We start from the raw sequence: 27,962 nt of genomic DNA on the forward strand, positions 1-27,962 counted from the left end.
TTGATTTTTTTCTAGAAAATAATTTAATCTGATTTTCTGACATGAGACAGATTATTAGATATGGATAACTTATAAATAAACATACTGGAAACTATCAGTTTTAATGAAGTTATTTTGATGCTATTGTCATGTTCAGAATGATCTGTCCTTCAAGTACAGACTGAAATGCATGTTTACATAAATGATATCTCAGTAACACGGATGATGTCTCAGAAGATGAATGGCATTGTGTGCATATTCATTAACAAAATGCTATAAAGAAAAAAATCAATGTGCATTGCTCTAGATAGAAAAACTAACATTGACTCTAGCAGAATTCCTGATGCATCCTATCACTCTCCAATTGATCCTACCTACCCCTTCTTTATCAAATTTATTATTGTGTTTTCTATCCTTCTACATCCATTTATTTGCAGAACTCATTGTTAATAGGAAATTATAAAGAAGCAACAAAGACTGTTACATAGAAAGACTACTAACTTACCTTTGGCAATTTTAGTGGTAATTTGCAAACTGGAAACTGATAAAAATTTTCATGAAGTGTGTGATCCAAGTTGTGGACAATATTCTCTCTGGGCACTTTGTAGACTGCAATGGTACCTTTATAATGAGGGCAGCTATAATTCCCGAATCCATCCACCTCTTTGATGTGGAGTTCTAGCCTGGGTTTTCTTTGCAGGTGAAAAATGAGCTTGTAGTCTTTCCCATAATCCTTCCCATTGCCTAAAAAGGAAAGGCATTTGTTCCCAGTAAGATAATTAGTTCACTTTAATTTTCTGAAATCTCAGTGGTATATTGTTGAAGTGCCTTACGTGCTATCATTGCTGTGAACACATAACCTAACAGTCATAGCAGGTTACTGTACATTATTAGAAGAACTCCTCTTCTGTCATGGGGCCAGGTTTTTTTGCAAGCTCCCACATCTAATAGTTTCCCCTTTACTTTTTCCTCTTCATGGTTTTTTAACAGGAAACTTTTGGAAATATTTATTTTCCAGTATTTACCGAGTTATCATCACTCTCCAGGAATAAGCGTTGCCCTTCCTCTGCGCTGTTCCTATCACAGTGCACACTGCCATGGCCTCACAGAGGATATTGTAGTACTCCACTTGCCTGTGATGTGTGACTGTTTAAGTATAAATTAAAATTAAATTCAAAACCATTAAAAAATTCAATATCTGGGCCTCCGAGATGGCTGAGCAGGTAAAGGTGTTTGCACCAAGCATGAATATTTTATTTCAATCCCCAAATTCCACACAGTAGAAGGTGAGAACAAATCCCTGTAAGTTGTCCTCTGACTACCACATAAACTCATTCACACACACACACACACACACACACACACACACACACACCATAAATAAATAAATCAATAAATGAATGAATAAATAAATAAATGTTTTGAATGTGTGTTAACAATTTGACTTCTCAGTCACTCTGTACATACCTAACCATGCTTAATGGCTACCATGTAAGTCTCATAGTTTTCTTAGTTTCTTTTTTTGTTTGTTTTGTGGTTTGTTTGTTTGTTTTGAGACTGTTTCTTGGTGTAGCCTCGGCTCTCCTGGAACTTATTCTGTAGACCAGTTTTGCCTCGAGCTCACAGGGATCCCCTTGCCTCTGCCTCCTAAATATGGGAATTAATGGTGTGTACCATTATTGCCTAGTTAATGGTTTTCTTAGTAAAGGGCACAGAAATAAAAGATTCCCACAGTTATAGAAAAAGATAATGCTTTTGTAGAACTGCCAAGTGAAATGGTTACTGGATTTGTTGAAATTATTAAGGAAATGTGGTGGGTGTTCTTAAAACAAAGACATAGATAAGTCTTGTCATAGAAAGTAACAAAATTTTCTGAGCAAGAATTTCAACTCTGTAGGTTGTAGAGTCTCATATTCCAATAGTAGAAAAGATGTTACTGCTTCCTTTGACGTGCTTGCATTACAGTAGCACATCTTTAGGAAGCTCTGATGCAGCAATTGAGGTTGCATGTTTGGACTGTAAAAGTCGAGAGTCCACTTCAGCCTCAACCATTTGTCAGTATGGTAATATCTGCCCAGTGTCCACACTTGGAGAACTTTTAGGCCTTGCTCTTCCTCATGTTTAAAGCAGGAGAAATAACACCTGCTTTCTAAGATTACCTCAAAACTAATCTGATATAATATGAATAAAATAATTGCACACAGACATGGTTTATATCAAATAAATGACAGTATGCTAGTAAAGGAAAAATAATTGGATCCAGTTGCTATTCTGCATCTGTGTGCAAACAAAAAATAGACTCGCAGTGAACGTCAAACTGAAGTTCTGCTCTCCAGGAATCCACAAAGAGGAAGACCCTTAGCCATCTCTCACACAGTGAGTGTTTTCTGTTTCACTGAGAGGGAAGAATTCAGTCAAAGATGTAGAAGACATTGCTATCTCCCTTCTGTGCCTGCTAAAAGACATTTTGGTAAATTTCTAAACTACAGTTAAAAGCAGGCACCAAATGGTTTTCAGTTACAAAAAGGACTCAAGTAGCCTCCTTTGTGTAAGATTACATGTTGGCAATCTGGCTACTTGAGCAAAGCATATTTCTAAGAAAAAAGTGACTTACTTGGGGACGGGTTCTTTTTTTTCCATATTTTTTCCATTTTTTTATTGATATATTTTTTATTTACATTTCAAATGATTTCCCCTTTTCTTGGTCCCCACTCCCCGCAAGTCCCAAAAGCCCTCTTTCGTCCCCCTGTTCTTCCATCCACCCCTTCCCACTTCCCTGTTCTAGAATTCCCCTATACTCTTACACTGAGTCTTTCCAGAACCAGGGGCCACTCCTCCATTCTTTTTGGACATCATTTAATTTGTGGATTATGTCCTGGGTATTCAAAGTTTCTAGGCTAATATCCACTTATCAGTGAGTGCATACCATGATTGATCTTTTGAGACTGGGTTACCTCACTTAGTATGATGTTCTCCAGCTCCATTCATCTGTCTAAGAATTTCATGAATTCATTGTTTCTAATAGCTGAATAGTACTCCATTGTGTAAATATACCTCATTATTTATATCCATTCCTCTGTTGAAGGACACCTAGGTTCTTTCCAGCTTCTGGCTACTACAAATAGGGCTGCTATGAACATAGTGGAGCATGTGTCCTTATTGCATGCTGAAGAATCCTCTGGATATATGCCCAGGAGTGGTATAGCAGGGTCCTCAGGAAGTGTCAGGCCCAGTTTTCTGAGGAACAGCCAGACTGATTTCCAAAGTGGTTGCACCATCTTGCAATCTCACCAGCAGTGGAGGAGTGTTCCTCTTTCTCCACATCCTCGCCAACACCTGCTGTCTCCTGAGTTTTTGACCTTAGCCATTCTGACTGGTGTGAGGTGAAATCTCAGGGTTGTTTTGATTTGCATTTCCCTAATGATTAATGATGTTGAACATTTCTTAAGGTGTTTCTCAGCTCTCCGAAGTTCTTCATGTGAAAATTCTTTGTTTAGCTCCGTACCCCACTTTTTAATGGGACTATTTGGTTCTCTGGGTTCTACTTTCTTGAGTTCTTTGTATATATTAGATATTAACCCTCTGTCAGATTTAGGGTTGGTGAAGATCCTTTCCCAGTCTTTTGGTTGACGTTTTGCAGTTGTTGGTCACTATTTGCAGATGATATGATCGTATACTTAAGTGACCCTAAAAACTCTACTAGAGAACTCCTACAGCTGATAAACAACTTCAGCAAAGTGGCTGGCTACGAAATCAGCACTAACAAATCAGTAGCCTTTATATATTCAAAGGATAAGCAGACTGAGAAAGAAATTAGGGAAATGACCCCCTTCACAATAGCTACAAACAGCATAACGTATCTTGGGGTGACTCTAACCAAACAAGTGAAAGACCTATATGACAAGAACTTCAGATCTCTGAAGAAGGAAATCGAAGAAGATCTCAGAAAATGGAAAAATCTTCCATGCTCGTGGATTGGCAGGATTAATATAGTTAAAATGGCCATCTTGCCAAAGGCAATATACAGATTCAATGCTATCCCCATAAAAATCCCAGGTCAGTTCTTCATAGAGCTAGAAAGAGCAATTCTCAAATTCATCTGCAATAACAAAAAACCCAAGATAGCTAAAACTATTCTCAACAGTAAAAGAACTTCAGGGGAATTCAATATCCCAGACTTTAAACTCTACTACAGAGCAATAGCGATAAAAACTGCATGGCATTTGTACAATATCAGGCAAGTGGATCAATGGAATAGGATTGAAGACCCAGAAATGAACCAACACACCTATGGTCACTTGGTCTTCGACAAAGGAGCTGAAAGCATCCAGTGGAAGAAAGATAGTCTTTTCAACAAATGGTGCTGGTTCAATTGGAGGTCAGCATGCAGAAGAATGCGAATCTATCCATTCTTATCTCCTGGTACCAAGATCAACTCCAAATGGCTCAAGGACCTCCACATAAAACCTGACACACTGAAACTAATCGAAAAGAAACTGGGGAAGACCCTGGAGGACATGGGAACAGTGGACAAGTTCCTGAATAGAACACCAATAGCTTATGCTCTAAGATCAAGAATTGACAAATGGGACCTCATAAAACTACAAAGTTTCTGTAAGGCAAAGGACACCGTCAAAAGGGGAAGGGTTCTTAAAAAGGTTTTTTTTTTTTTTCCATGTTTATAATCACTTATAATTTATAGGTTTATTTTTTTATTTTCTATATTCTTTGTTTACATTCCAAATGATTTTCCCTTTCCCAGTTCTCCACTCCCCTTAAGTCCCATAAGCCCTCTTCCCTCTGCCTATTCCCCAGTCAACCCCCTCCCACTTCTCTGTCTTGGCAGTCCCCTACAATGCTGCATCAAGCCTTTCCAAGACCAGAGTCCTCGCCTTCCTTCTTCTTGAGAATGATTTTATATGTGAATTGTGTCTTTGGTATTTAGAGCTTCTGGCCTAATAGCCACTTATTAGTGACTAAAGGGTTTTATACTAGTTTTCAATGTCTTATTTTGAGTAACTAAAATGTAATATAAATTTTATTTATTTATTTTATTTTTATTAGATATTTTCTTTATTTACATTTAAAATGTTATTCCCTTTCCTGATTTCTCCTCCAAAAACACCTTATCCTATCCCTACTCCCCCTGCTCACCAACCAACCCACTCCCCGCTTCCCTAATCTGGCCTTCCCTTATACTGGGGCATTGAGCCTTCATAATGTAAATTTTAAATTAAAGTTTTCTTCAGATCTTTGAGTAACATCTTTTTAGGTTTCTGTTTTGCACCCCAAAAACTATCAGAAGGAATGGCACAACTTTGATCTCAATAGACTTTCACTGAAGAAACTCCTTTTTTGTCCCTTCAAACGTATTATTTCCCCTTCTATATTTACAATTACTCAAAAGAGATGATTCATATCTCGCAGGATACACATCTGTGGAGATAAGCCTACATCAGGTAAATTTAAACCTAGAATTTGTAAACCTATCATTGCCAGTCAACTCCTTTAAAAAATTAGTAGTATATATAATGGAAGCCTAAATTCACAACTGTAGATAAAATGGGGATAAAATTCTTGAGGGATTACCAGTGATCCATGATTTTAAATAGAGGTTGTCATGCTGTGTTTTAAAGTTGGCCTTGTATTTTTGCTAAAATAGAACACTATATTTTGAAAGCCACCATTTTATAATAAAAAGAAACAAATGATTAAAAAGTACCAATAAATAGCAGTATTTTTTCTCATTCTCTGACACATATAAAGGAGAAGTTAAAAATGATTTATTTCCACTTTTCTGAGGAACCACCAAACTGATTTCCAGGGTGGTTTTACCAGCTTGCAATACCACCAGCAATGGAGGAGTGTTCCTCTTTCTCCACATCCTCTCCAGCATCTGCTGTCCCCTGAATTTTTGAGCTTAGCCATTCTGACTGGTGTAAGGTGGAATCTCAGGTTGTTTTGATTTGCATTTCCCTGATGATTAAGGATGTTGAAGATTTCTTTAGGTGTTTCTCAGCCATCCTGTATTCCACAGTTGAGAATCCTTTGTTTAGCGAAGTACCCCATTTTCTAATAAGGTTACTTGTTTCTCGGGAGTCTAACTTCTTGAGTTCTGCTTGAGGACCTAGCTATACCACTCCTGGCTATATACCCAGAAGATGATCCAACAGGTTATAAGGACACATGCTCTACTATGTTCATAGCAGCCTTATTTATAAAAGCCAGAAGCTGGAACCAGATGTCCCTCAAAAGAGGAATGGATACAGAAAAACTGGTACATTTACACAATGAAGTACTACTCACTATTAAAAAGATTGAATTCATGAAATTTTAGGTAAATGGATGGAACTAGAATATATCATCCTGAGTGATGTAACCCAATCACAAAAGGACAAACATGGTATTCATCCGCTGATAAGTGGATTTTAGCCCAAAAGCTCCAAATATCTAAGATACAATTCACAGGCCATATGAAGCTCAAGAAGACCAAAGTGTGGTTACTTTGCTCCTTCTTAGAAGGGGGATCAAGCCATGGCTCACAGCCAACCAATGAACTGAGCATAAGGTCCACAATGGAGGAGCTAGAGAAAGGACCCAAGGAGCTGAAGAGGTTTGCAGTCCCATAAGAGGGGCAATAATATGTACCAACCAGGACTCCCAGAGCTCCCACACCATTAACCAGAGAGTACACATGGAGGAACCCATGGCTCCAGCTACATATGTAGCAGAGGATGGCCTTGTCAGACATCAATGAGAGGAGAGGCCATTGGTCCTGTGAAGGCTCAATGCCCCAATGTAGGGGAATGCCAGGTCAGGAAAGGGGAAGAGGGTTGAGGAGCAGGGGAAGAGAGGGTGAGATAGGGGATTTTGGAGGAAACAAGGAAAGGGGATAACATTTGAAATGTGAGAAGCACAGCATTGACTAGCTAACTTTTGGAGAGGTTTTGCCCAGTCTCAGCCTAAGACACATAGTACCTAGAAGAGAATTGAGACAAATATTTGCCACTTTAAAAACGTGAAAGTATTTATATTTTGTGAGTAACCAGAGGTTTCTTACAGTAATACATATTTTCTCAGAAGTGATTGTCAAATGTCTTTTACTGACATCATAGAAAGGAAGTACACATTCATGAATGAGTGCTTTCACTAGAAAAGGCAAATGAGGAAGCAAAAGTACTAGCTATATGAGGAACCAATGGACCCTAAGAGAAACAGTGGCTCTGGTTATTTCTATGATTCTAACCACTATCCACAACTTGTACCTTGAATTTCTGTCCAGGCCTAACAGAAATAGCTCAGTTTCTGAACTAGCTCGTTACCTGGTCTCTTCACTTCAATCCTCACCTTACAGCTTATTTTCAACAGAACTGTAGTGTAGCTTGACTCTTGACACATCTATGGACCTCCCATGTCAAACAGAATCTCAGGCACAGTCTTTGCAATGGCTCAACTGATCCATTCATCTCCCACTGTCTTTCAACATGCATTCTGATCCTGCTTTCTTAGCTTTTGATAATCCTCAACAGAAAATGTACATGGCCCTGTAATGACTATGCCTAGGACATACTTCCTGAGATGGATATGGCATCTTCTACTTAATGGCTCTTCTATGATCATTGTTTAAATCTGTAATGCTTCTCCTTATATTTTCTGCTTTGACTTTCTGCAGTGATCTTTTTTTTTGCAAACATTAGTATTTTTTTCTGGCTTGTGTCTAGACAACAATAATCATAATAGTGGGATGTTTCCCTGACTGGATAAAAGGATAGTTAATTTCATATGCTGCTCATATGGATGTAGCAGAATCACTTCCCCAATTCCAGAGGACATAAGACACTGAGAGTGTATTGAAGGCACACAGGCTTGCACAGAGAATTTCTAAACGTGAGGAGTAAGACAATGGTATTATTTACACAAAACCATCTTAAAGAAATTGCTAGCACTTTCTGGATTCTCTTTTCCCTAAAAGAGGCTCTTAAGGGTCTTGTAACAAAATGTATAGTGCTGTATTGACATCTCTGACAGAGTTGAATGAAACCACATTCTATCTCTGTCTTGAAGAATGACAAACAAATGATAAAGATCAAGATAAACCAATATTCCTTTGATTTCATCTCAGGAATATGACCAGTGTTTATGAATCATAAACAGGTAGGTCAGAGGACTTTGAGATTTTTAAAGGACAGTTGTCCAAATTCAACAATAAATGAATAAATTTATTCAGCATTAATTCATTCAGTCATCCCAATTACTAGTACAGTGCTAGGACTTTTATATTCATTTCTACTCATGGAATTTCTTCTCTCTGTCTTGTACCATCCTATCTAATGGGTGTGGCATGGTTCACCCAACAAGACTATGCACTTCCAATAAGAGTCTTGATATAGAAACAGGCATTAAATGAATAAATAGAAAATTGCATCTGTGGCAAGGGATACAAAAGAAGAAATCTGTGAAAATAAAATAAGGTGGTAATAAAAATAAAGACTGGCACAAAAAAAGAATAAGGAGAAAGAGGAGGATAAGGAGGAAGAGGAAGAGGAAGAGGAAGAGGAAGAGGAAGAGGAAGAGGAAGAAGAAGAAGAAGAAGAAGAAGAAGAAGAAGAAGAAGAAGAAGAAGAAGAAGAACAACAACAACAACAACAACAACAGCAACAAGAACAAGAAGAGGATGAAGAAGAAGAAGAAGAGGAGGAAGAAGAAGAAGAAGAACAAGAACAAGAACAAGAAGAACAAGAAGAAGAACAAGAACAAGAAGAACAAGAAGAAGAACAAGAAGAACAAGAAGAAGAACAAGAACAAGAAGAACAAGAAGAACAAGAACAAGAAGAACAAGAAGGAGGAGGAGGAGGAGGAAGAGGAGGAGGAGGAGGAAGAGAAGGAGAAGGTGAAGAAGAAGAAGAAGAAGAAGAAGAAGAAGAAGAAGAAGAAGAAGAAGAAGAAGAAGAAGAAGAAGAAGAAGAAGAAGAAGAAGAAGAAGAAGAAATACTTCCTTGAACATGATCATTAAGAAAATAAATAATTTCATGAATTCATTGTTTTTAATTGCTGAGCCGTATTCCATTGTATAAATATATCACATTTTCTGTATCCATTCTTCCATTGAGGGACATCTGGGTTCTTTCCAGATTCTGGCTATTATGAATGTGGCTGCTATGAGCATAGTAGAGCATGTGTCCTTATTGTGTGCCGGGGAATCCTCTGGGTATATGTCCAGGAGTGGTATAGCAGGGTCCTCCGGAAGTGTCATGTCCAGTTTTCTGAGGAACCGCCAGACTGATTTCCAGAGTGGTTGTTCCATCTTGCAATCCCACCAGCAGTGGAGGAGTTTTCATCTTTCTCCACATCCTCTCCAACACCTGCTGTCTCCTGAGATTTTAATCTTAGCCATTCTGACTGGTGTGAGGTGAAATCTCAGGGTTATTTTGATTTGCATTTCTCTAATGACTAATGATGTTGAACATTTTTTAAGGTTCTTCTCAGCTATTCAAAGTTCTTCAGGTGAAAATTCTTTGTTTAGCTCTGTACCCCATTTTAAAAAGATTATTTGGTTCTCTGGGGTCTAACTTCTTGAGTTCTTTGTATATATTGGATATTAGCTCTCTGTCAGATGTAGGGTTGGTGAAGATCTTTTCCCAATTTGTTAGTTGCGGATTTGTTCTTTTGATGGTGTCTGTCCTTTGCCTTACAGAAACTTTGTAATTTTGTGAGGTCCCATTTGTCAATTCTTGATCTTAGAGCATAAGCTATTGGTGTTCTGTTCAGGAACTTTTCCCCTGTTCCCATGTCCTCAAGGGTCTTCCCCACTTTATTTTCTATTAGTTTCAGGCAAATGGTTGGAACTGGAAAATATCATCCTAAGTGAGGTAACCCAATCACAAAAGAACACACATGGAATGCAGTCACTGATAAGTGGATATTAGCCCAGAAGCTCTGAATACCCAAGACACAACTCACATATCAAATCATTCCCAAGAAGAAGGAAGGAGAGGGCCCTAGTCCTGGAAAAGCTTGATGCAGCATTGTAGGGGATTGCCAGGACAGAGAAGTGGGAGGGGGCTGATTGGGGGACAAGCAGAGGGAAGAGGTCTGATGGGACTTATGGGGGGGGGGAACCGGGAAAGGGAAAATCATTTGGAATGTAAACAAAGAATATAGAAAATAATAATAATAATAAAAGAAAATAAAGAAGACATTAAGTATGAGAGAGATATGGGGATAAGATGAGGTTCCAGCAGGCAGAGAATGCCTTGACTTACTTCTATTAGATGCCTAGGTTCTGATGAAGTGATAGGGATCAGCTTTTGTGAAGACTCATATTCCTTCTAGATCTAGAAACTTTCAGTGAGTATCCATGAGTCTGCTGGCCTGTTTCAGTTTTCTGGAGTAAATATGAGACCATCTCCATCCTTCATAGACAACTCAGCATGCATGCTGCCAGTCTTTAGACTGTCTTAAGTTATCATGTGATAATGGACTCCAGTAAGGTCAACAGGTCTACCTGTTATTAGGACAGCAGCTCAGTCCTGTTTAAAACAGTAGGTAAACATAGCTGTCTCTTTGGTATTACAGGAAAATCATTTGTAGTATTCATTTGGGAGGAGTATATGTAGATTCTGACTATCATTCTTTAGAGAGCTTTCCTTGGGTTTATACTGTGGTTTCTGCTTCAAAACATAAGTAGGAAGGCATCTTCTCCACCCTTAATTCCTCTCTTCCTTCAATTACTGAGATGTTATATGTAGGAGTAGAAGACACATTTTAGGTTGGAAGATATTGGATAATAATTGATATTACTTATCCCTGTAAGGGCCAGGACTGACTTCAAATATCCTCTAATATGGAAACTACAAAGATCATATAAAGTCCTGGAGTCATTATCTGAATGAGAAATTCAATGATATGCATATTGATTTATAAATATACAAAGAGTATCATATCAAGTCAAGTGCACTGCAAGGTTACTGATCCACAAATAAATCCACCCTTTAATTCTCCCTCTTACCTCACTATTATAAGTACTTTGACATTCTATGTTACTTGAAGAAAGATTGGAAATAGGAAGTCATTCATGAAAAAGAATGCCCAGATGCCAAGTCCACAAAAAATTTTTGGTTCTCTCTCTCCTTTTGTCTATTTACTCTTGCTTTCTATTATTTTCATCTCTTCTTTCACTGTCATGCATCCTTTTCATCCCCCAACCTCTCGTTACTCCCTTGTTCCCATCCCTTTCCAGTTCTACCATCTATTTTTTTTCCTCAGCATGCTCAATCCTTTTTCATATATGACATGTCTGCAGTCATTGAAAGCTGGAAGTTCTTAGGTTCAGAGAACATTGCACAATGAAGACATGTTCATTGTCACATGAAATTTCATTCTTATGAAGACTGTCTCCTGAGAGTATAAAGAAAACCCAAACCTAGAAATCAATAATTTCTAAGTTTAATACTATTTAAAATGGGAACAAAAAGTATTAATGGGTAAGTGTGGGACTGAAAAGTCTACAGGAAATATCACCCACATCTAATGTTCTTAATCTTCTTTTGTACCTCAAACCACTTTCTAAATGCGGAATATGCTTAAAAATATGTAAAATAAATCCAGGCATGGTGGACATTTCCTTTAATCCCAGTACTCAGGAGACAGAGGCAGGGGGAATCTCTGTGAGTTCGAGGCAAGCCTGCCTGGTCTACAAATCAAATTCAGGACAAATTTGTTACACAGAATAACCCCATCTCAAAAAAACAAAACAATAAAAGTTTGTAAAATTACATATATGTGTGTGTGAATTATAATAAGGAATTAAATGCCAAACTTCTAATAATATCTCTTGAAAGTTCACTGACCCATGATAGACTCTTTGTAAGATACATTATAGAATTTGAGGCAGTTTTAGGTGCAATGGAGGGCAATATAATTCTGTCATATGAGTAACAAGCAGTTGCTACTGGATGGGGTCACTTTCATATTAAAATAAAAATTTGAAAATATGTCAGAAACACACAATGTACTTCATATACTTAACAACATGACCGAGCAAGCCAACATACCATAGAATATTGGTTCTTTCCCTGTCAAGACTGGATGGCCAACTAGGAACTGTGACATCACAGAAAGTATCATTCCTGAAACCTGAAACCACTAAGCTGGAGAAAGATCAAAACGCAGAATGCTCCACTTCTTGAATGTATCGATTTTGCATATCATAAAGCCAGCCATTCTATATCAACTCATCATAAGTAAGGAGCCATCTGTCACATGATATGCTCATCCAGAGATTACTATTACTGTGTAGAAACACATTCATATTACTGAATGTAATCTAAGAAGTAACCATGAGGAAGAGGAGATGCTAACATGAACTCCAGAAATAATCTTAAAGAGGATAGTCCAAAAATAATATTACCTGAAATCATTCCATAAACACACACACACACACACACACACACACACACACACACACAGCCAGCCCTGTGCAGAGAAAAGTGCCTAAAAGAATTAGTCTCTGCATGTTTCCCTAATTTGTAAGGAGGTCTTTTTTCCTAAGTTTGGGATGTTGCACCTAAGATTTATGGTTTAAAGTCTATAGAATATGTAAGAATATTTCCTCATACTTACTTGAACCAAATATGTTTCCAGTAAACCTTAAAAGAAGTTGTTCTCCTTCTCTTACTTGGAATTGTTTAGATGATTCTGGAAGTCCTCCAAACCCTTCTGAGCGCAAGCTCTTCAGTGTCAGATTTAACTCCTTAGAAGGTACCACTAAAATAACCACTCTGTGTGGATTGTCCTTCTGGTGTGACAGTACAACACAGGCAGTGGTGCTGAGGGAGGCTTCTTCTAAAGACTTGACAAAAGAAACCAAGTGGCTATTGTCTACTGGGGAAGAGAGGTGGAGCACTATAAACCTGTGCAAAGGGAAAAAGGCAGGAGCTGAGCAGTCCATGAAACATTGAAACACCACAGACCCAAGGAAAAAGTTCTTTTAAACTTTTACTTAAAGCAAACATTTTGATGGCCAACTAGCCATATTAATGAAGGCATATTCATTTAGTGAAACCTTGGCAGTTAAGAAACCAATTCAGATCAACTAAGTTCTTTGCTGTCTTTATTTGCCTTTTTGTATGTGTCTGTCTCTGTGTTTTATTTGCGTATGTTTCTGTGGCTGTACATATCTGTAAGTTTGGATGTATGGGCATATGGATGTGTATGTATGGGGGAAAAAGAGGTCAATGTAAGATGTTAGGTATGTCTCTCCATCCTGCTCCTCATTATTATTTGAGACAAAATGTCTCAATGAACTGAGAGAGTTCCTTGTATTCCCTAGGCTAGCTGGCCAATGAGTTCCAGAGATTTGCCTGTCTCTTTTCTCAGTATGGAGTTGCATATGATGCCTGTCATGCTAAGGCTCTTGAATGTTGTTGAGCTGAAATCCTCTTGTTTGTATGTCAGGAGCTTTACTGGCTGAGATCTCTTCCTAGGTCTCAAATTAAATTCCAAAATGTGATTTTTGGTTATTGTCATGAGGTTTCTTCTTGCTATGTAGCCCAGCCAGCCTTGAACACTCAGTGTTCTTTCCTTAACATTCTTCTTTTTATTTATTAGATATATTATTTATTTACATTTCAAATGATTTCCCCTTTCCTGCTCCCCCAACTGAAAGTCCCATAAGCCATCTTCCCTTCCCCATTCCCCAATCAACCCCCTCCCACTTCCCTGTTCTGGTATTCACCTACACTGCTGCATCAAGCCTTTCTAGGACCAGGAGCCTTTCCTCCCTTTGATGTCCAACAAGGCCATCCTCTGCTGCCTATGTGTCTGGAGCCATGGGTAACACTATGTGTACTCTCTGGTTGATGTTTTTGTCCCTGGGAGCTCTGGGGGCACTGGGTGGCTCATATTGTTGTTCCTCCTACGGTACTGCAAACCCCTTCAGCTCCTTGGATCCTTTCTCTAGCTCCCCAATTGGGGGACCTTGTTGTCAGTTCAATGGCTGGCTGAGAGTGTCCCCCTCTTTATCTCTTATGCCATAGCAGAGCCTCCCAGGTGACAGCTATATTCAGCTCCAGTCAGCAAGTACTTATGGGCATCGATAATAGTGTCTGGGTTTTGTAACTGTATATGGGATGGATCATAGAGATTATAAGTGTCTACTACTATATCCCCCTCTAAAACATATCCTTAAAGTAACAATCTTGCCTCAGCTGAACTCTAAATGTGCCCCAAATGTTTTAATTATACAGTCATGGATCCCATTGCATTTCAGTTAGTGACTGAAATCATATATGTGGGTGGTCCTGTAAGAATATAATGGAGTTGAGAAATTCTATCACTTAGTGATGCTGCAGTCTTCATACCACAGTACATATTACCCACATATTTGAGGCGATGTTGGTATGAGAAATCTACTGTCCTGCCAATTGTATGCAATTATGACACGTATAATTATGTGCACTGCATGATACTTGATGATAACAATAAAATATACTGTATTTTTATCATTAATTTAGAAACTACTCCCTCATCATAAGTGTGACAACCAGAAGGTGTCCAGAAGAAGGCAGTGAAATCATAGAAGAGAATCCACAGCACCAATGTCAGGCTGCTCCAAACCACCAATACCTTCAGCTCTATGGAACACCATACCTTCTTCTAAACTGCATAGGTTCCTCCATTCTTAGAAAAGAAAAGAATTTAAGGGAAACAGTATGATATAGCCAAACAATTGGTTTCTGTTTTAATTTTTGCTACAAAAGATCCAAAATTAAAAAATTTTAGATGTATGAAACTCTGAAATAGTAGTGAACAATAGTGTTTATGATTGAAGATGCAATAAATTCAGCCTCACCAATGACCAAAGTGTACAGCAACACCCTAAGCTTTCCTAATCAGTGGTCAATCAATGACTGTCCCAGAACCTGCATACTCAATTCATGGTATATTGACATGGGTATATATTTTAAAAAACATCTTTTATGCTATAGTTTTACTTTGCTGATATATGTTTTGGTAAACCAGCTTCTATATGCTTATATACATTGGTTATAATTTCATATGGTGTTCTGAAAATGAAAAGTTCGCTGAAAATGAACCTAGATCTGTTAAGTTTCAACCATATACTCTTAGGCATTTTAAGGCCATGCCTCACTGGTTTATGCGGCAATGCTGTGCTCCTTGCATGACTATGTGCTTACTAAGATTCATAATTTCAATGATTCCAGCATTAAACAGAGTATGGCTGTAGAATAGTATTGAAGTAAAGCTTCAAAATTCAAAGGCAAACTATGCTCAAAAATCTGTTCATGAAACACAAGTAAATGGGAATGAGATACCCATCTCCATTTCTGTGATGTGATAGATTTTACAGTGGAACTTGTTTTGGGTTAAATTTTGTTCAGATCTAAACAACATCATCCAGTATAATACTCAAGAGTATAACATTTTATGTGCTTACAGAGGTATAAAATTTCAGGTCACTAGGATGATCCTAATTCAGTATTACTAGTGTTATTCTAAAGAGTATTCAGAATAAAAAGAAGCGCATGCATTGTATGAGCATTATTCTAGAACTTTAAGATAATAGATCAATTTTTGACACTTTGTTAAAGCTCCCCACGAAATTGATACAGACTTAGATCACAGAACTTGGCAAGTTAACCCTTGGTCATTCTCCAGTGAATAGAGGCCCTTATCCAGAGCAGCCTTTTCCCACAAACAAGGACTGCCAGGTTGAACCATAAAAGCCATCTATTGTGGTATACCATAGCTCCCCTGAAGCACCAGGCTGGGGAAAATCCAAGGAAAACCAGCTCTTCCACTGTCTTCCCTGGATCCCTCTGCTTCTTTGATTTGCTCAAAGGATCTTGCTAAGACCCTCCCTCACTCATTCAATTGCCCTCTCATCTCACACTATGTTTATGCAGAATTTGACTAAGGATAATCATAAAGGCGAGGTTGTAGTTATGAGATGAAGCCATTCTTTCTTCACTAGTTTCTACACCTCATGTCCCTTAAACATGCTCCTTTAATGGGTCGTCTAGAGAACATGGAAATGAAGGCATTAAGTGAAGGAACTGAAATAACAAATTCGGTTTATATCAACATAGTTATGAGATGTGCATAATAAGAACCGTTAATTACTTTCCTGTGGTATTTAAGAAATGAAGGTGCTATTCTGAAACTATTTTGGGGTTAAGAGAAACCTATAAAAATAAACTGATGTTGCAAGGTGTTTTGAAAGCCCTACTTTAGCTATTCTGAGCAAAACTGCAATAAGAGGACCCATGGAAATTGTGGTTTGCCTTTCTAAGTACAGCCTAAAAGACAGTTTATATTTCTATCTGAGTAATAAAAATATAGTCTTATGATTCCATTTCTATACATTAATTGCATGCTGTAAGAGAGAACTGTCACCTCTGATTGTTTCCTGTGGTCTTACCTCTCTAAGTGCTCACATAATTCAAATGATACCAAGCCACTCTGCACAGTCCTCACCACAACATCATCAATCCCATACCAACCACTGTCTCTGCTTCTGAATCCTAGTAATTTCAAAGTTTGACAGGCATTGTTACCAGGTTTTCTGATAGATGTACTCTTGGACCTATAAAATCAAAACAGAAGTGAGTAAAATTGGCATAGCGAAAATCATATTTGACAATCTACTTTTCATGAAATAACTAACCTAATAACAACTCATCATGTCTATATTATGAATTACTAATTATCTCTGATGTCAAGAGTAGAAAGCTGGAATTACTATAGCCTTTCTTCTAGAAATATCTACAAACTATCATACTAGTGTCTGCTTACAGCCTGCGGTGATCTGGGTGGTACTAAAAAAGTACAGGTGATTTAGGAGCGAGAACAGTACTCAAGGATATTTGCAGAGCAAAAACATTGATAGGATGGATTTGAAAAATTAAGTACATTTTACTATTGACAAAAAGAAGTTTAAACGAACACTTGAAAACAATGAACTCATAGATTCAAGCACAAATGCTTTAAGAATACTCATGAACAATTATATAACAAGCTAGATAAAGCTATAACCAATACCATTTTATCTCCTTGCTGGTTCTGCCTCTTATTAACAAGTGACCATGTGTAAGATATTTTATTTCTATATATATCAATTTCACTGATTATCACATTAAAATATTACCTTCATTATAGAGTTAAGTCTGTTAACAGTTGTGAGGAATCATTGAAAGTGTGAGCGGTATTTCCTACAGTAGAAGATAGCCAATATGCTACTTTTCCTGCTTGTATAATATGTCCAAACCAAAGTCTGGAAGCTGTATGTTCTATTATTTTGTTGGCCAAGTAGAGCTCATTCCACAGACCAGTCTCTAAGAACCCACCAATATGGTTCCCTTTCTTTGGAATTTGATTATGTAAGAGTTCAAAGATTGTGACTTATCACTTTTGTTTGGTTGTAAAACTCTGGGCTATGGAAATTAATGGGACTTTCGGGGAGTGGGGTCCAGAAAAGGGGAAATCATTTGAAATGTAAATAAATATATCAATAAATTAAAAAAAGAAGAAAAATCTATATTTAAAGGGAGAAAAAAATTAATGTGAAGAGACAGTGGAGTCTTCAGAGAGTACATTTGAGATCTTTTAGTACGTTTTTTTCCTTGGATTCATTTAAGCAGCATCTGTTCTTCATATCCAAGAGCAAAAGGCCTTCGATGCTGAACATGTTTGTGGAAAAACATCCTGCAGTTTGCTAGGGGACAGAAATGAGCTAGATACTATAAATCAAGATCTGTCTCAGAGAAGACCGCTGCCAGCTGAACCAAGGCGATGAGGACCAGGCAGGTCCTGCTCCCGCTACCACTGGCCACCGCTGGCCAGCCGGGCTGCATGCGGCAGAGTTGCAGCGCTTTTTACCACAGTGAAGCCCCAAAGACCTCTGCCTCCTATGAGCCAGTTACGAGAGGCACTCCACCATCTTGGCTCCCAGACGCCAGAGAGATCTAACAGATAGAGCTACGCAGATATAGGCCGAGGCTAACATCACTTGGGTTTAAGCCTATCAGGCTTTTGCCTGCACTCAGGGCCTGGGAAGCTCAGCCAGAGATTCTGTGCACCAACTCGGTTGGGGAATCATTTGCCCTGCAGAGTGATCAGCACTTGGAAAAGGTCCCCGCAGCATCTGCCATCTTTGCTCCCTGAAGGAGCAGATGGGCAGCATCAGGTTCACAGAGACAACCCAAGTATGGCATTGCTTGGGGCAGGGCACACTAGGGCTCCAAGGGCACCCAAGAGGAGAGCAGCATATCAACGATCTGTGCCAGGGGAAACCCAGTAATCCAGAGGTGTGGAAATAGCCTTACAGGATCACAGGAGGTTCAAACACCAGCCAGTGATAACAAGACCAACTAACACCAGAGATAACAAGATGGTAAAATGCAAATATAGGAACATTACTAACAGAAATCAAGGCAATATGGCAGCATCTGAACCCAATTCTCCAACAACAGCAAGTCCTAGATACCACAACACACCAGAGAAACAAGATTTGGATTTAAAAGCACTGGTCATGATGCTTCTAGAAGAACACAAAAAGGACATAAATAAATATCTGAAAGAAATACAGGAGAGCATGAATAAGTTAGAATTTCCCTTACAATGGAAATACAAAAATCACTTAAAGAAATTCAGAAAAATATGGGTCAACAGATAGAAGCCAATAAAGAGGAAATGCAAAAACCAGTTAAAGAAATGAAGGAAAAATTGAGTCAACAGGCAGAAGTCATGAAAGAGGAAATACAAAATTCTCTTAAAGAATTACAGGAAAACGCAAACAAGTGAAGGAACTTAGAGAAACCATCCAGGATCTAAAAACAGAAGTAGAAGCAACTAAGAAATCACAAAGGGAGACAACTTTGGAGATAGAAAACCTTGGGAAGAAATTAGGGGCCATAGATGCAAATATCAACAACAGAATACAAGAGATAGAAGAAAGAATATCAGATGTTGAAGATACCATAGAAACCACTAACTCAACAATCAAAGAAAATGCAAAATGCATATAGCTTGTAACCTTTTCATCATAGAATTAACTGGGTAGTTTTCCTTCTGTTTCTAATTTGTGGAATAGTTTGAAGAATATTGGTATTAAGTCTTCTTTGAAGGTTTGTTAGAATTCTGAACTAAACCTATCTGGTCCTGAGGTTTTGTTTTGTTTTGTTTTGTTTTTTTGCCTGGGAGACTTTTAATGACTGATTCCATTTCTTTGTGGGTTATTGGACTGTTTAGATTGTCTATCTGATTGGAATATAACTTTGGTATTTGGTATCTGTTTAGAAAATTGTCCATTTCATCCAGATTTTCCAGTTTTTTTGAATATAGGCCTTTGTAGTAGGATCTGGTGATTTTTTAAATTCCCTAGTTTTCTGTTGTTATAGCTTTCTTTTCATTTCTAATTTTGGTAATATGGGTGCGGTCTCTGTGCCCTCTGGTTAGTCTGGCTAAGGGTTTAATCTCTCTTTTTGATTTTCTTTTTGATTTTCTCAAAGATCCAGCTCTTTTATAGTTCTTTTTGTTTTTACTTGGTTGATTTCAGCCCTGAGTTTGATTATTTTATGTTGTCTACTCCTCTTGGGTATAGTTGCTTCTTTTCATTCTAGAGCTATCAGATGTGCTGTCAAGCTGCTAGAGTATGCTCTCTCTATTTTCATTTTGGAGGCACTCAGAGATATGGGTTTTCTTCTTAGCACTGCTTTTGTTGTTTCCCATAAATTTGGGAATGATATACCTTTATTTTCACTAAATTATAAAAAGTCTTCAATTTCTTTATTTCTCTCTTTCCCATGTTATCGTTAAGTAGGGTGTTGTTCAGCTTCCATGTATATGTGGGCTTTCTGTTGTTTCTGTTGCTATTGAAGACCAGCCTTAGTCAGCAGTGATCTGATAGCATGCATGGAATAGTTTCAATATTCTTGTATCTGTTGAGGCCTGTTTTGTGACCAGTTATATGGTCACTTTTGAAGAACATATCACGAGGTGCTGAGTAGAAGGTATATTCTTTCATTTTAGGATGAAATGTTCTATAGATATTTATTAAGTCCATTTGATCCTTATCTTCGGTTAGTTTCACTGTGTCACTGTTTAGTCTGTATGTTTCCATGATCTGAGAGTGGGGTATTGAAGTCTCTCACTCTCATTGTGTGAGGTACAATGTGTGTTTTGAGCTTTAGTAAAGCTTCTTTTATAAATTTGGGTGCCCTTGCATTTGGAGCATAGTTGTTCAGAATTGAGAGTTCTTCTTGGTAGACTTTTCCTTTAATGAGTATGAAATGTCCTTCTTTTTCCTTTTTAATAAGCTTTGGTTGAAAGTCAATTTTATTCAATATTAGAATGGCTACTATGCCTTGTTTCTTGGGACCATTTGCTTGGAAAATTGTTTTTCAGACCTTTACTCTGATGTACTCTGATGACTTTACTCTGTCTCTCTTTGACACTGAGGTATATTTACTATATGCAGCAAAATTCTCCTTCCTTTTTATTTATCCAGTCTGTTAGTCTATGTCTTTTTATTGGGTAATTGAATCCATTGATGTTAGGAATTATTAAGGAATAGTCATTGTTGCTTCCTGTTATTTTTGATGTTATTTTTATGTTTGTGTCACTATCCTCTTTTGGGTTTGTTGAAAGAAGATTATTTTCTTGCTTTATCTAGGGTGTAGTTTCCCTCCTTGTGTTGGCTTTTTCCATCTATTATTTTTTGTAAGGTTGGATTTGTAGAAAGATATTGTGTAAATTTGGTTTTGTCATGGTTTCTCCATCTATGGTAATAGAGAGTTTTGCTAGGTATAACATTTGCCCAGGATCTTCTAGCTTTCATAGTCTCTGGTGAGAAGTCTGGTGTAATTCTGGTAGGTCTGTATTTAAACGTTGCTTGACTTTTTCTGCATTCTACTTTTAATATTCTTTCTTTCTTTGTGCATTTGGTGTTTTGACTATTATGTGATGGGAGGAATTTCTTTTCTGGTCCAATCTATTTGGAGTCCTGTAGGCTTCTTGTATGCTTTGGGCATCTCTTTTCTTTATGTTAGGTAAGTTTTCTTCTATAATTTTGCTGAAGATAATTACTGGCCCTTTAAGTTGGAAATCTTCACTGTCTTCTATACCTAATTTCCTTAGGTATGGTCTTCTAATTGTGTCCTAGATTTCCTGGATGTGTGGGTTAGGAGGTTTTGCATTTTGCGTTTGCTTTGACTGTTGTGTCAATGTTTTCTATGGTATTTTCTGCGTCTGAGATTATTCCATCTCTTGTATTCTTTTGGTAATTCTTGCATCTATGACTTCTTATCTCTTTCCTAGGTTTTCTATTTCCAGATTTGTCTCCCTTTGTGATTTATTTATTGATTCTACTTCCATTTTTAGATCCTGCATAGTTTTGTTCAAGTCCTTCATGTGTTTGGTTGTTTCCTATAATTCTTTTTTTTTAATTTTTTAAATTTATTTTCTATATTCTTTGTTTACATTCTAGAAGCCTTCCCCTTTCCCAGTCCCCCCCATATGTTCCATAAGTCCTCTTCTCTCCATCCATTCTCCTATCTTTCCCCCTCCCTTTTCTCTGTCTTGGTACTCCCCTACAATGCTGGCTCAAGCCTTTCCAGGATTAGGGCCCTCTTCTTCCTTCTTCATGGGAATCATTTGATATGCTAGTTGTATCTTCAGTATTCAGAGCTTTAGGGCTAATTAATATCCACGTATCAATGACTGCATTCCATGTGTATTCTTTGTGATTGCGTTACCTCACTTAGGATGATATTTTCAAGTTCCTTCCATTTGCCTAAAAAATTCATGAATTCATTGTTTTTAATTTTTTAAAGGATTTTTGTGTTTCTTCTTTATGGGCTTCTACCTGTTTATCTGTGCTTTCCTGTATTTCTTTAAGGGAGTTATTTATGTCCTTCCTAAAGTCCTCTATCAGCATCATGATATGTGATTTTAAATCCAAATCTTGCTTTTTCCATGTGTTGAAGTATCCAGGAATTTCTGTGGTGGGAGAATTCTGGTCTGATGCTGCCAAGAAACCTTGGTTTCTTTTGCTTATGTTCTTGCTTTTGTCTCTCGCCATCTGGTTATCTGTGGTGTTAGCTGCTCTTGCTCTCTCTGATTGTGGCTTGTCCCTCCAGCAAGCCTGTGTCAGTACTCTTTGGAGAACTGTTCTATCTGGGAGGAATTTGGGTATGGATAGATGTGGCACAGGGTCAGTTCCAGGCACAGAGGGAAACTGGAAGGATCCTTTCCCAGGTTGCTCCTCAGTTCCAGTGTCCTGAATGCTCCAGACAGATCCTGCAGAGCAGAATTAGTGGTCCTACCTGTGCTCACAGGCATGTTAGCACTCCTGGGAAACCAGCTCTCTCCTGGAGGTATTTGGGTATGAAGTGCTGTGGCACAGGATCAGCTCCAGGTGCTGTGGCACAAGATATGCTCCGGGTGCAGACGGTAACCAGAAGGCAATATAGTACATCTTTATAAAAAATTGTTTATTAAAAAAATGTTCATTTCCTCCCCAAATAGCACCAGATTCTTTGAAGATGCTCCCTAAAATAAACAGGCTATTAATCTCTAAGGAAAAAAATGTGCTGCAAGCCATATCATCATCAAATTCTCATAGCACATTTTACTTTCAGAACATTCCCTTGGTGGTATACATAATGCATAGGCCTTAAAATGTGAATGTCATTAACATCTTAGGATTAACTTTTTCACAGAAAACTAATTTATATTAAAGTACTGATTTTTGCATAGCATCTTCTTCACTCAAAAATATAAACCAATTCTCTTTATAATTTATGTATATTGATGATGGAGCTGGTTTAAAATAGAAATGCTTCCTCACTGGTTATGTCAGCTTAACACATGTCAGAGCTACCCAGGAACAGAAGGCTTCATTCAGTTGTGAATAGGCTTCATCCTATTGTCTGTAGGCAAGTCTGTAAGGTATTTTCTTGAATCATGGTTCATGTGGGACAGGCCATTGTGAGTGGTGTCACCTGTGTGCACATGGTCCCAGGTTGTATAAAAAAACCAGGTTGATCAGGTATTCTTCCATGGTCTCTATTTAAGTTCCTGCTCAGACTTCCTTCATTAGTGATGGACAATGATGTAGAAGTATAAACCAGATAAACTCTTTCCTCCTCTAGTTGATTTTGGTCACAGTAGACATCTCAACAATAAAAGCCCTAAGACAGAAAGCAAATGGATAGGAAGATATGCATAGGTATGCTGCCTAGGGTATGTAGCACACTGATGAATTTCCAGTAGTCTCTTCAGTACACGGGTTTATTTATCTTTTAAATTGGTGATCATTTTTTGGGTCATATTTTGTAATTTTGATTTTAATATTTGTAACCAATATAAGAACTTTGGGATTTAAATTATTTCAATTAAAATTACTTTGTTTTTCTATTTAATGCGTGTTGGGTTTTTTTGTTTGTTTATTTTGCACATATGTGTGACTATGTGAAGGTGTAGATCTTAGAATTGTAGACAGTTGTGAGATACCAAGTGGGTGCTGGGAATTGAACCTGTGACCTCAGGAAGAATAGTTACTGCTTTTATCTGTTGAGCCATTGAGAAAAAGTTTTCTTCTTGGTTCAACTATCTTGTTAAAATTAGCAAGTCATAAACTTTTGGGAGTCTTGCCTAAATAGGATTGTTCTTAATCCCAATTACACTCATCACAGACTCCATTACCTAATCTACTGTGAGTTGTGGATGTGTGTCTGCTTGTGATAGCCGAGAGTCTTTCATGAACTGTCAATATTAGCACATACACCAGCACATGCTGTTGTTCCAAAAGTAATTGCTCAAAATATGAGAATACTCTTCACTGTTGAGCTCATATATAAGTCAGTTTCTGTATCTTCTAATTTTATTCACAAAGACATTGCACCTTAAGCACTGACACAAATGTTTTTTCAAATGTGAAAATGTACACAGTGGTAGAATTGCCATGTATTTTGTCTATACCGTGTTACTGATAAGCATAGGTCATACATGTTCACATTTCCTTCTTTGTGTTTGTTTTTGTTTTGTTTTGTTTGTTTCTCCTTTTCAGCAGGTTTAGATTGCCAAGCTCAGACAGAAAGAAAGAAACAAACAAACATACAAACAAACAAAGATGTTTCTCATTTATGGAGTACATAATGTTGTGCTTCACAGAAAAAGAAGGGTGATGAGTTCAATCAATTTCCATTCAGAAGGCTCTGGTTTCTACTCTGCATACATCTCTATCCATCCCAAAAGCAACAAACCCTATTACCAGGGAATATACAAATGACATAACATTTATTAAGACTCTTTTGGGGAAAGTAAGAGATCCATAAATCCACTTTTCCCAATTATAAAATTTAACAATTAATAATGCATGTTGGATAAGGGAGCAAATAGTAAAAGAGGAAGAACTATATATGGAAGACAAATATCATGAGTATGTAACTATTTTTCTATACTTTCTTACATCATTACTTTCTTTTTCTATATTACTAGTGAGCACCTACTTCTAAGCAACAGAAAATTTACTTTATATATTAAAATGTGAACTAACCAACAAATTGCTGTTTCTATTTCTAGAGTCCAAATCTCTTCTAATATCAACAGCCATGTATTAAAAAGATAGAGTCAACCCACTTAGGTTGACTTAGGTTTACATTTTTCTTATAGAAGTTCCACTATCAAACATGAAAATGTCCTTCTTAGTCTGACTGGACAGAAAATATGATTTTAAGAATTGTATATTAGAAGACAATATTAAAAACAATGATTCAAATATTGTCTTAAAGTGAATTTTTAAGGGTCATAGTATTTTTTTCTCATTTGGGGTGTTTTGAACTGGAATGTGAAGAATTTACATGGAATATTGCAATAGACATATAATGATGGAAATATGTAAGAGAAGAAATGTGAAAGCAGGTTAGAAATTGGCTAAGATGGTATATCAAGTAGCAAAATTGTACACAACCAGATCTTGTCTATGTCCATATTCTCTATCATTAATTTTGTAGCAAAGAATGTTTGATTTTCTTTCCCAGCCACAAATCAACACAGTGCTATTCCAAGTTTGAAAGCATGGTAGGAAAGAGAATTTCACCTTTAACCCAGACAAATGTTAGCTACTCAATAGAGAGGAAATATCTAAGCTCAGGTCAGGACTGCATCATTCACAGGTTAACAGACTTATAGAGGTTCTTAGTGGCCCTGTGCTTAAGTCTTCACATGAATAAAATGATAGAACAGGCAAAAATATACAAAACAAACTTGTTGCACAATGACCTCTCAGCCAATAGTACATATGACTCAAGCCTTATTTCTCAAAACCAAAAGGGATCTACATATAGGTAAATGTAAATTTTATTTATTTTTAAAAATCAAATTAATCTTTTTCTTACATTAAACGAAGAATTTTTAAGTACTGTATCACATCCTCATAATTAACCATATCATAATCTTGAAAGAATTATTCTTATATCTACATTATCAGAAATCACTACTTTTCACATGGCACATTTTTGGGTCCATTAGAACCAAAACTCTTTCCTATCATGAGTCAATAATGCAAGCATACTTCATATTATTTTATTAGTGACATTTAAATACAAACCACCTGGTTATGGTTAATCATAGAAGGTTCCTTTTCTCTCACCAAGTCAGTTAGCAATAGTAATGTCTCCAACTCACCTGCTTAAGTAGGAGGGTGTTGGCAGGCTTCTGTGCACTGCTGCACTCTCTGGCCTCCTGTGATCTTTCTCAGACTCAAGGTTCTTTTTTTCAGGGAGAGGAGAACAAGGAAGGAATACAGTGACTGGCTTCTGAAAGGGATGAGTTGATGGATGCTGGATGTAGATAAGTGGACTGGTGGACACTACTGAATAGGAAGGATCTTGATGTGCTTTTAAATATGACACTAGAGAAGGGTCAACTGGTTGGATCTAAACAAAGAAGAAAGAAAAATATCTCCATGCCTATCTCTAGATACTCAAAACACATATGCAAAATAAAGCCAGAAGTGTCAAGTATTGATATGCCCCTAAAATATTTTTTTTGAAAATTTTAGGGAACATATCTTTATGTTTCTCTGTATATTCGTTCTTGGAAAGAAAATAGTTTATGTAAAAGCACCTAACTCAGTAAAATCCTTTAAAATGCATGTGTGTATGTGTCTGTGTTTGGGTGTGTGTTTTTATTTTAGAAATATTCTAAAGTATAAGTAACATAATAAAAAACAAAAGTGAATTTTCATGTAATTTCTAGCTACAACTATTCTTAGATTATATGATAAGCACAAACGTAAAAAACAAGACTATATTTACTTCAGTCCCTCTCACATAACAATGGCAAATAACAAAATAACTGACATAATTCAGTTTAGAGAAAATGTTTGTGAATTAAATATTACAATTATGCTTCTTTCCTAATCTCTCTTGGTTTACAATCAATTTGTGTTGCCTTAAAAAAAAAAAAAAAAAAAAGGGAAAAGATTATCTAACTCTGGCCTGCCTCCTTGGTCCAGAGTAGCCTTATGAGAAACTAAGAGTACTCTGCTCCCCATGGAAACCTTCAGAGGCCCCCAATGTAAGCATCTTGGAACCTTGCCTGACCACCATCATAGTTAGATCATGTGCAAAACATCACAGCTGGGTATGACCAAGACACACCTTGCAGAGTAAGGTTCGCCTGTGACACAGACTTCATAGTGGAGTCTGCCTGAGGCACAGCCAAGATAGAAGGACACACTGACCTCCATTGTCTGGCTCCCCGCCTCCCCCCCCCCGCCCCCCCCCCCCCGAAACCTTCCTGAGAAGTCTTACTGCCATCAGACTCATCCAGCCAACACCAGGGAAACCCAGATGCCTAAAGGACAGCACAATACATAATCAACAAGATCCAAGGCACTATGGCATCAGCAGAGCCCAGCTATCCTGTCACGACAAACCTTGGATATCTTAATGAAACTGAAACACAAGAAGATCTTAAATTCACTCTCACAAAGATGACAGAGGCCTTTAAGTAGGACATAAACAAATCACTCAAGGAAATACAGCAAAATGCATTGAAATAATTAGCATTTCAATAGAGAAACAGAAAAGAGGAAAGAAATAAATACAAAGAAATACAGGAAAATGGAATCAAACAGGTAAGGGATATGAATAAAACTGTCCAAGACCCCAAGACCTGAGACTGGAAATAGAATCAATAAAGAAAACACAAATTGAGGCAATCCTGGAGAAGGAAAAAACTAGGAAAGAGAACAAAAACTACAGTCCTAAACACCACCAACAGAATCTAGGAGACAGAAGAGAGAATATCAGGTGTAAAAGATACAGTAGCAGAAATCAATGAATCAGACAAATAAAATGCAGAATCTAAAAAGTTCATGAAAAAAACATCTAGGAAATTTGGAATACTATGAAAGACGATACCTAGGAATAGGAATAGTGGAAGAAAGAGGAGGAGAAAGAAGAGGAAGAAGAGGCGGAAGAGGGAGAAGAAGAGGAAGAAGAGGCAGAGGAGTCTCAGCTCAATGGGCCAGAAAACATTTTCAACAAAATCATAGAAGAAAATTTCACTAATCCAAAGAAGGAAAAATAGGTGCCTATAAACATGCAAGAAGTATACAGAACATTGAACAGATTGGAACAGAATAGAGAATCCTTCTGTGATATAATAACGAAAACATTGAATATACATAACAGACAAAAAATTTTAAAAGGAGCAGGAAAAAAGTTCAAGTAACATATGAAGTATATCTATCAGAATTATACTTGGTTTCTCATCTGGGTCTCTAAAAGCTAGAAGGGCCTGTGCAGAGGTCTTACTGATTCTAAAAGACCTTAAAAGTCAGCCCAGACTGTTATATTCAGCAAAACATTCAATTGACATAGATCGAGAAACCAAGATAGTCCATGATAAAACCAAATTCAAACAGTACAATTCCATTAACCTAGCCTTACAGA

General features: G+C 37.4%; 1 protein-coding gene across 1 annotated transcript in view; it reads right to left on the reverse strand.

Annotated features, from left to right (window-relative positions):
* The window catches only part of Dthd1 (death domain containing 1), an 82,671-nt gene that overhangs the window by 35,252 nt on the left and 19,457 nt on the right, over positions 1 to 27,962 (reverse strand). Inside the window, exons 5-8 of the mRNA XM_052198660.1 lie at positions 25,687 to 25,937; positions 16,421 to 16,585; positions 12,601 to 12,890; positions 485 to 723 (exon numbers count right to left, since the gene is read on the reverse strand). Of these exons, the coding sequence (XP_052054620.1) occupies positions 485 to 723; positions 12,601 to 12,890; positions 16,421 to 16,585; positions 25,687 to 25,937 (945 nt within the window). The remainder of the gene's footprint in view (positions 1 to 484; positions 724 to 12,600; positions 12,891 to 16,420; positions 16,586 to 25,686; positions 25,938 to 27,962) is intronic.

This window comes from Apodemus sylvaticus, chromosome 11, assembly GCF_947179515.1.
Source record: "Apodemus sylvaticus chromosome 11, mApoSyl1.1, whole genome shotgun sequence".
NCBI classification, from domain to species: Eukaryota; Metazoa; Chordata; class Mammalia; order Rodentia; family Muridae; genus Apodemus; species Apodemus sylvaticus.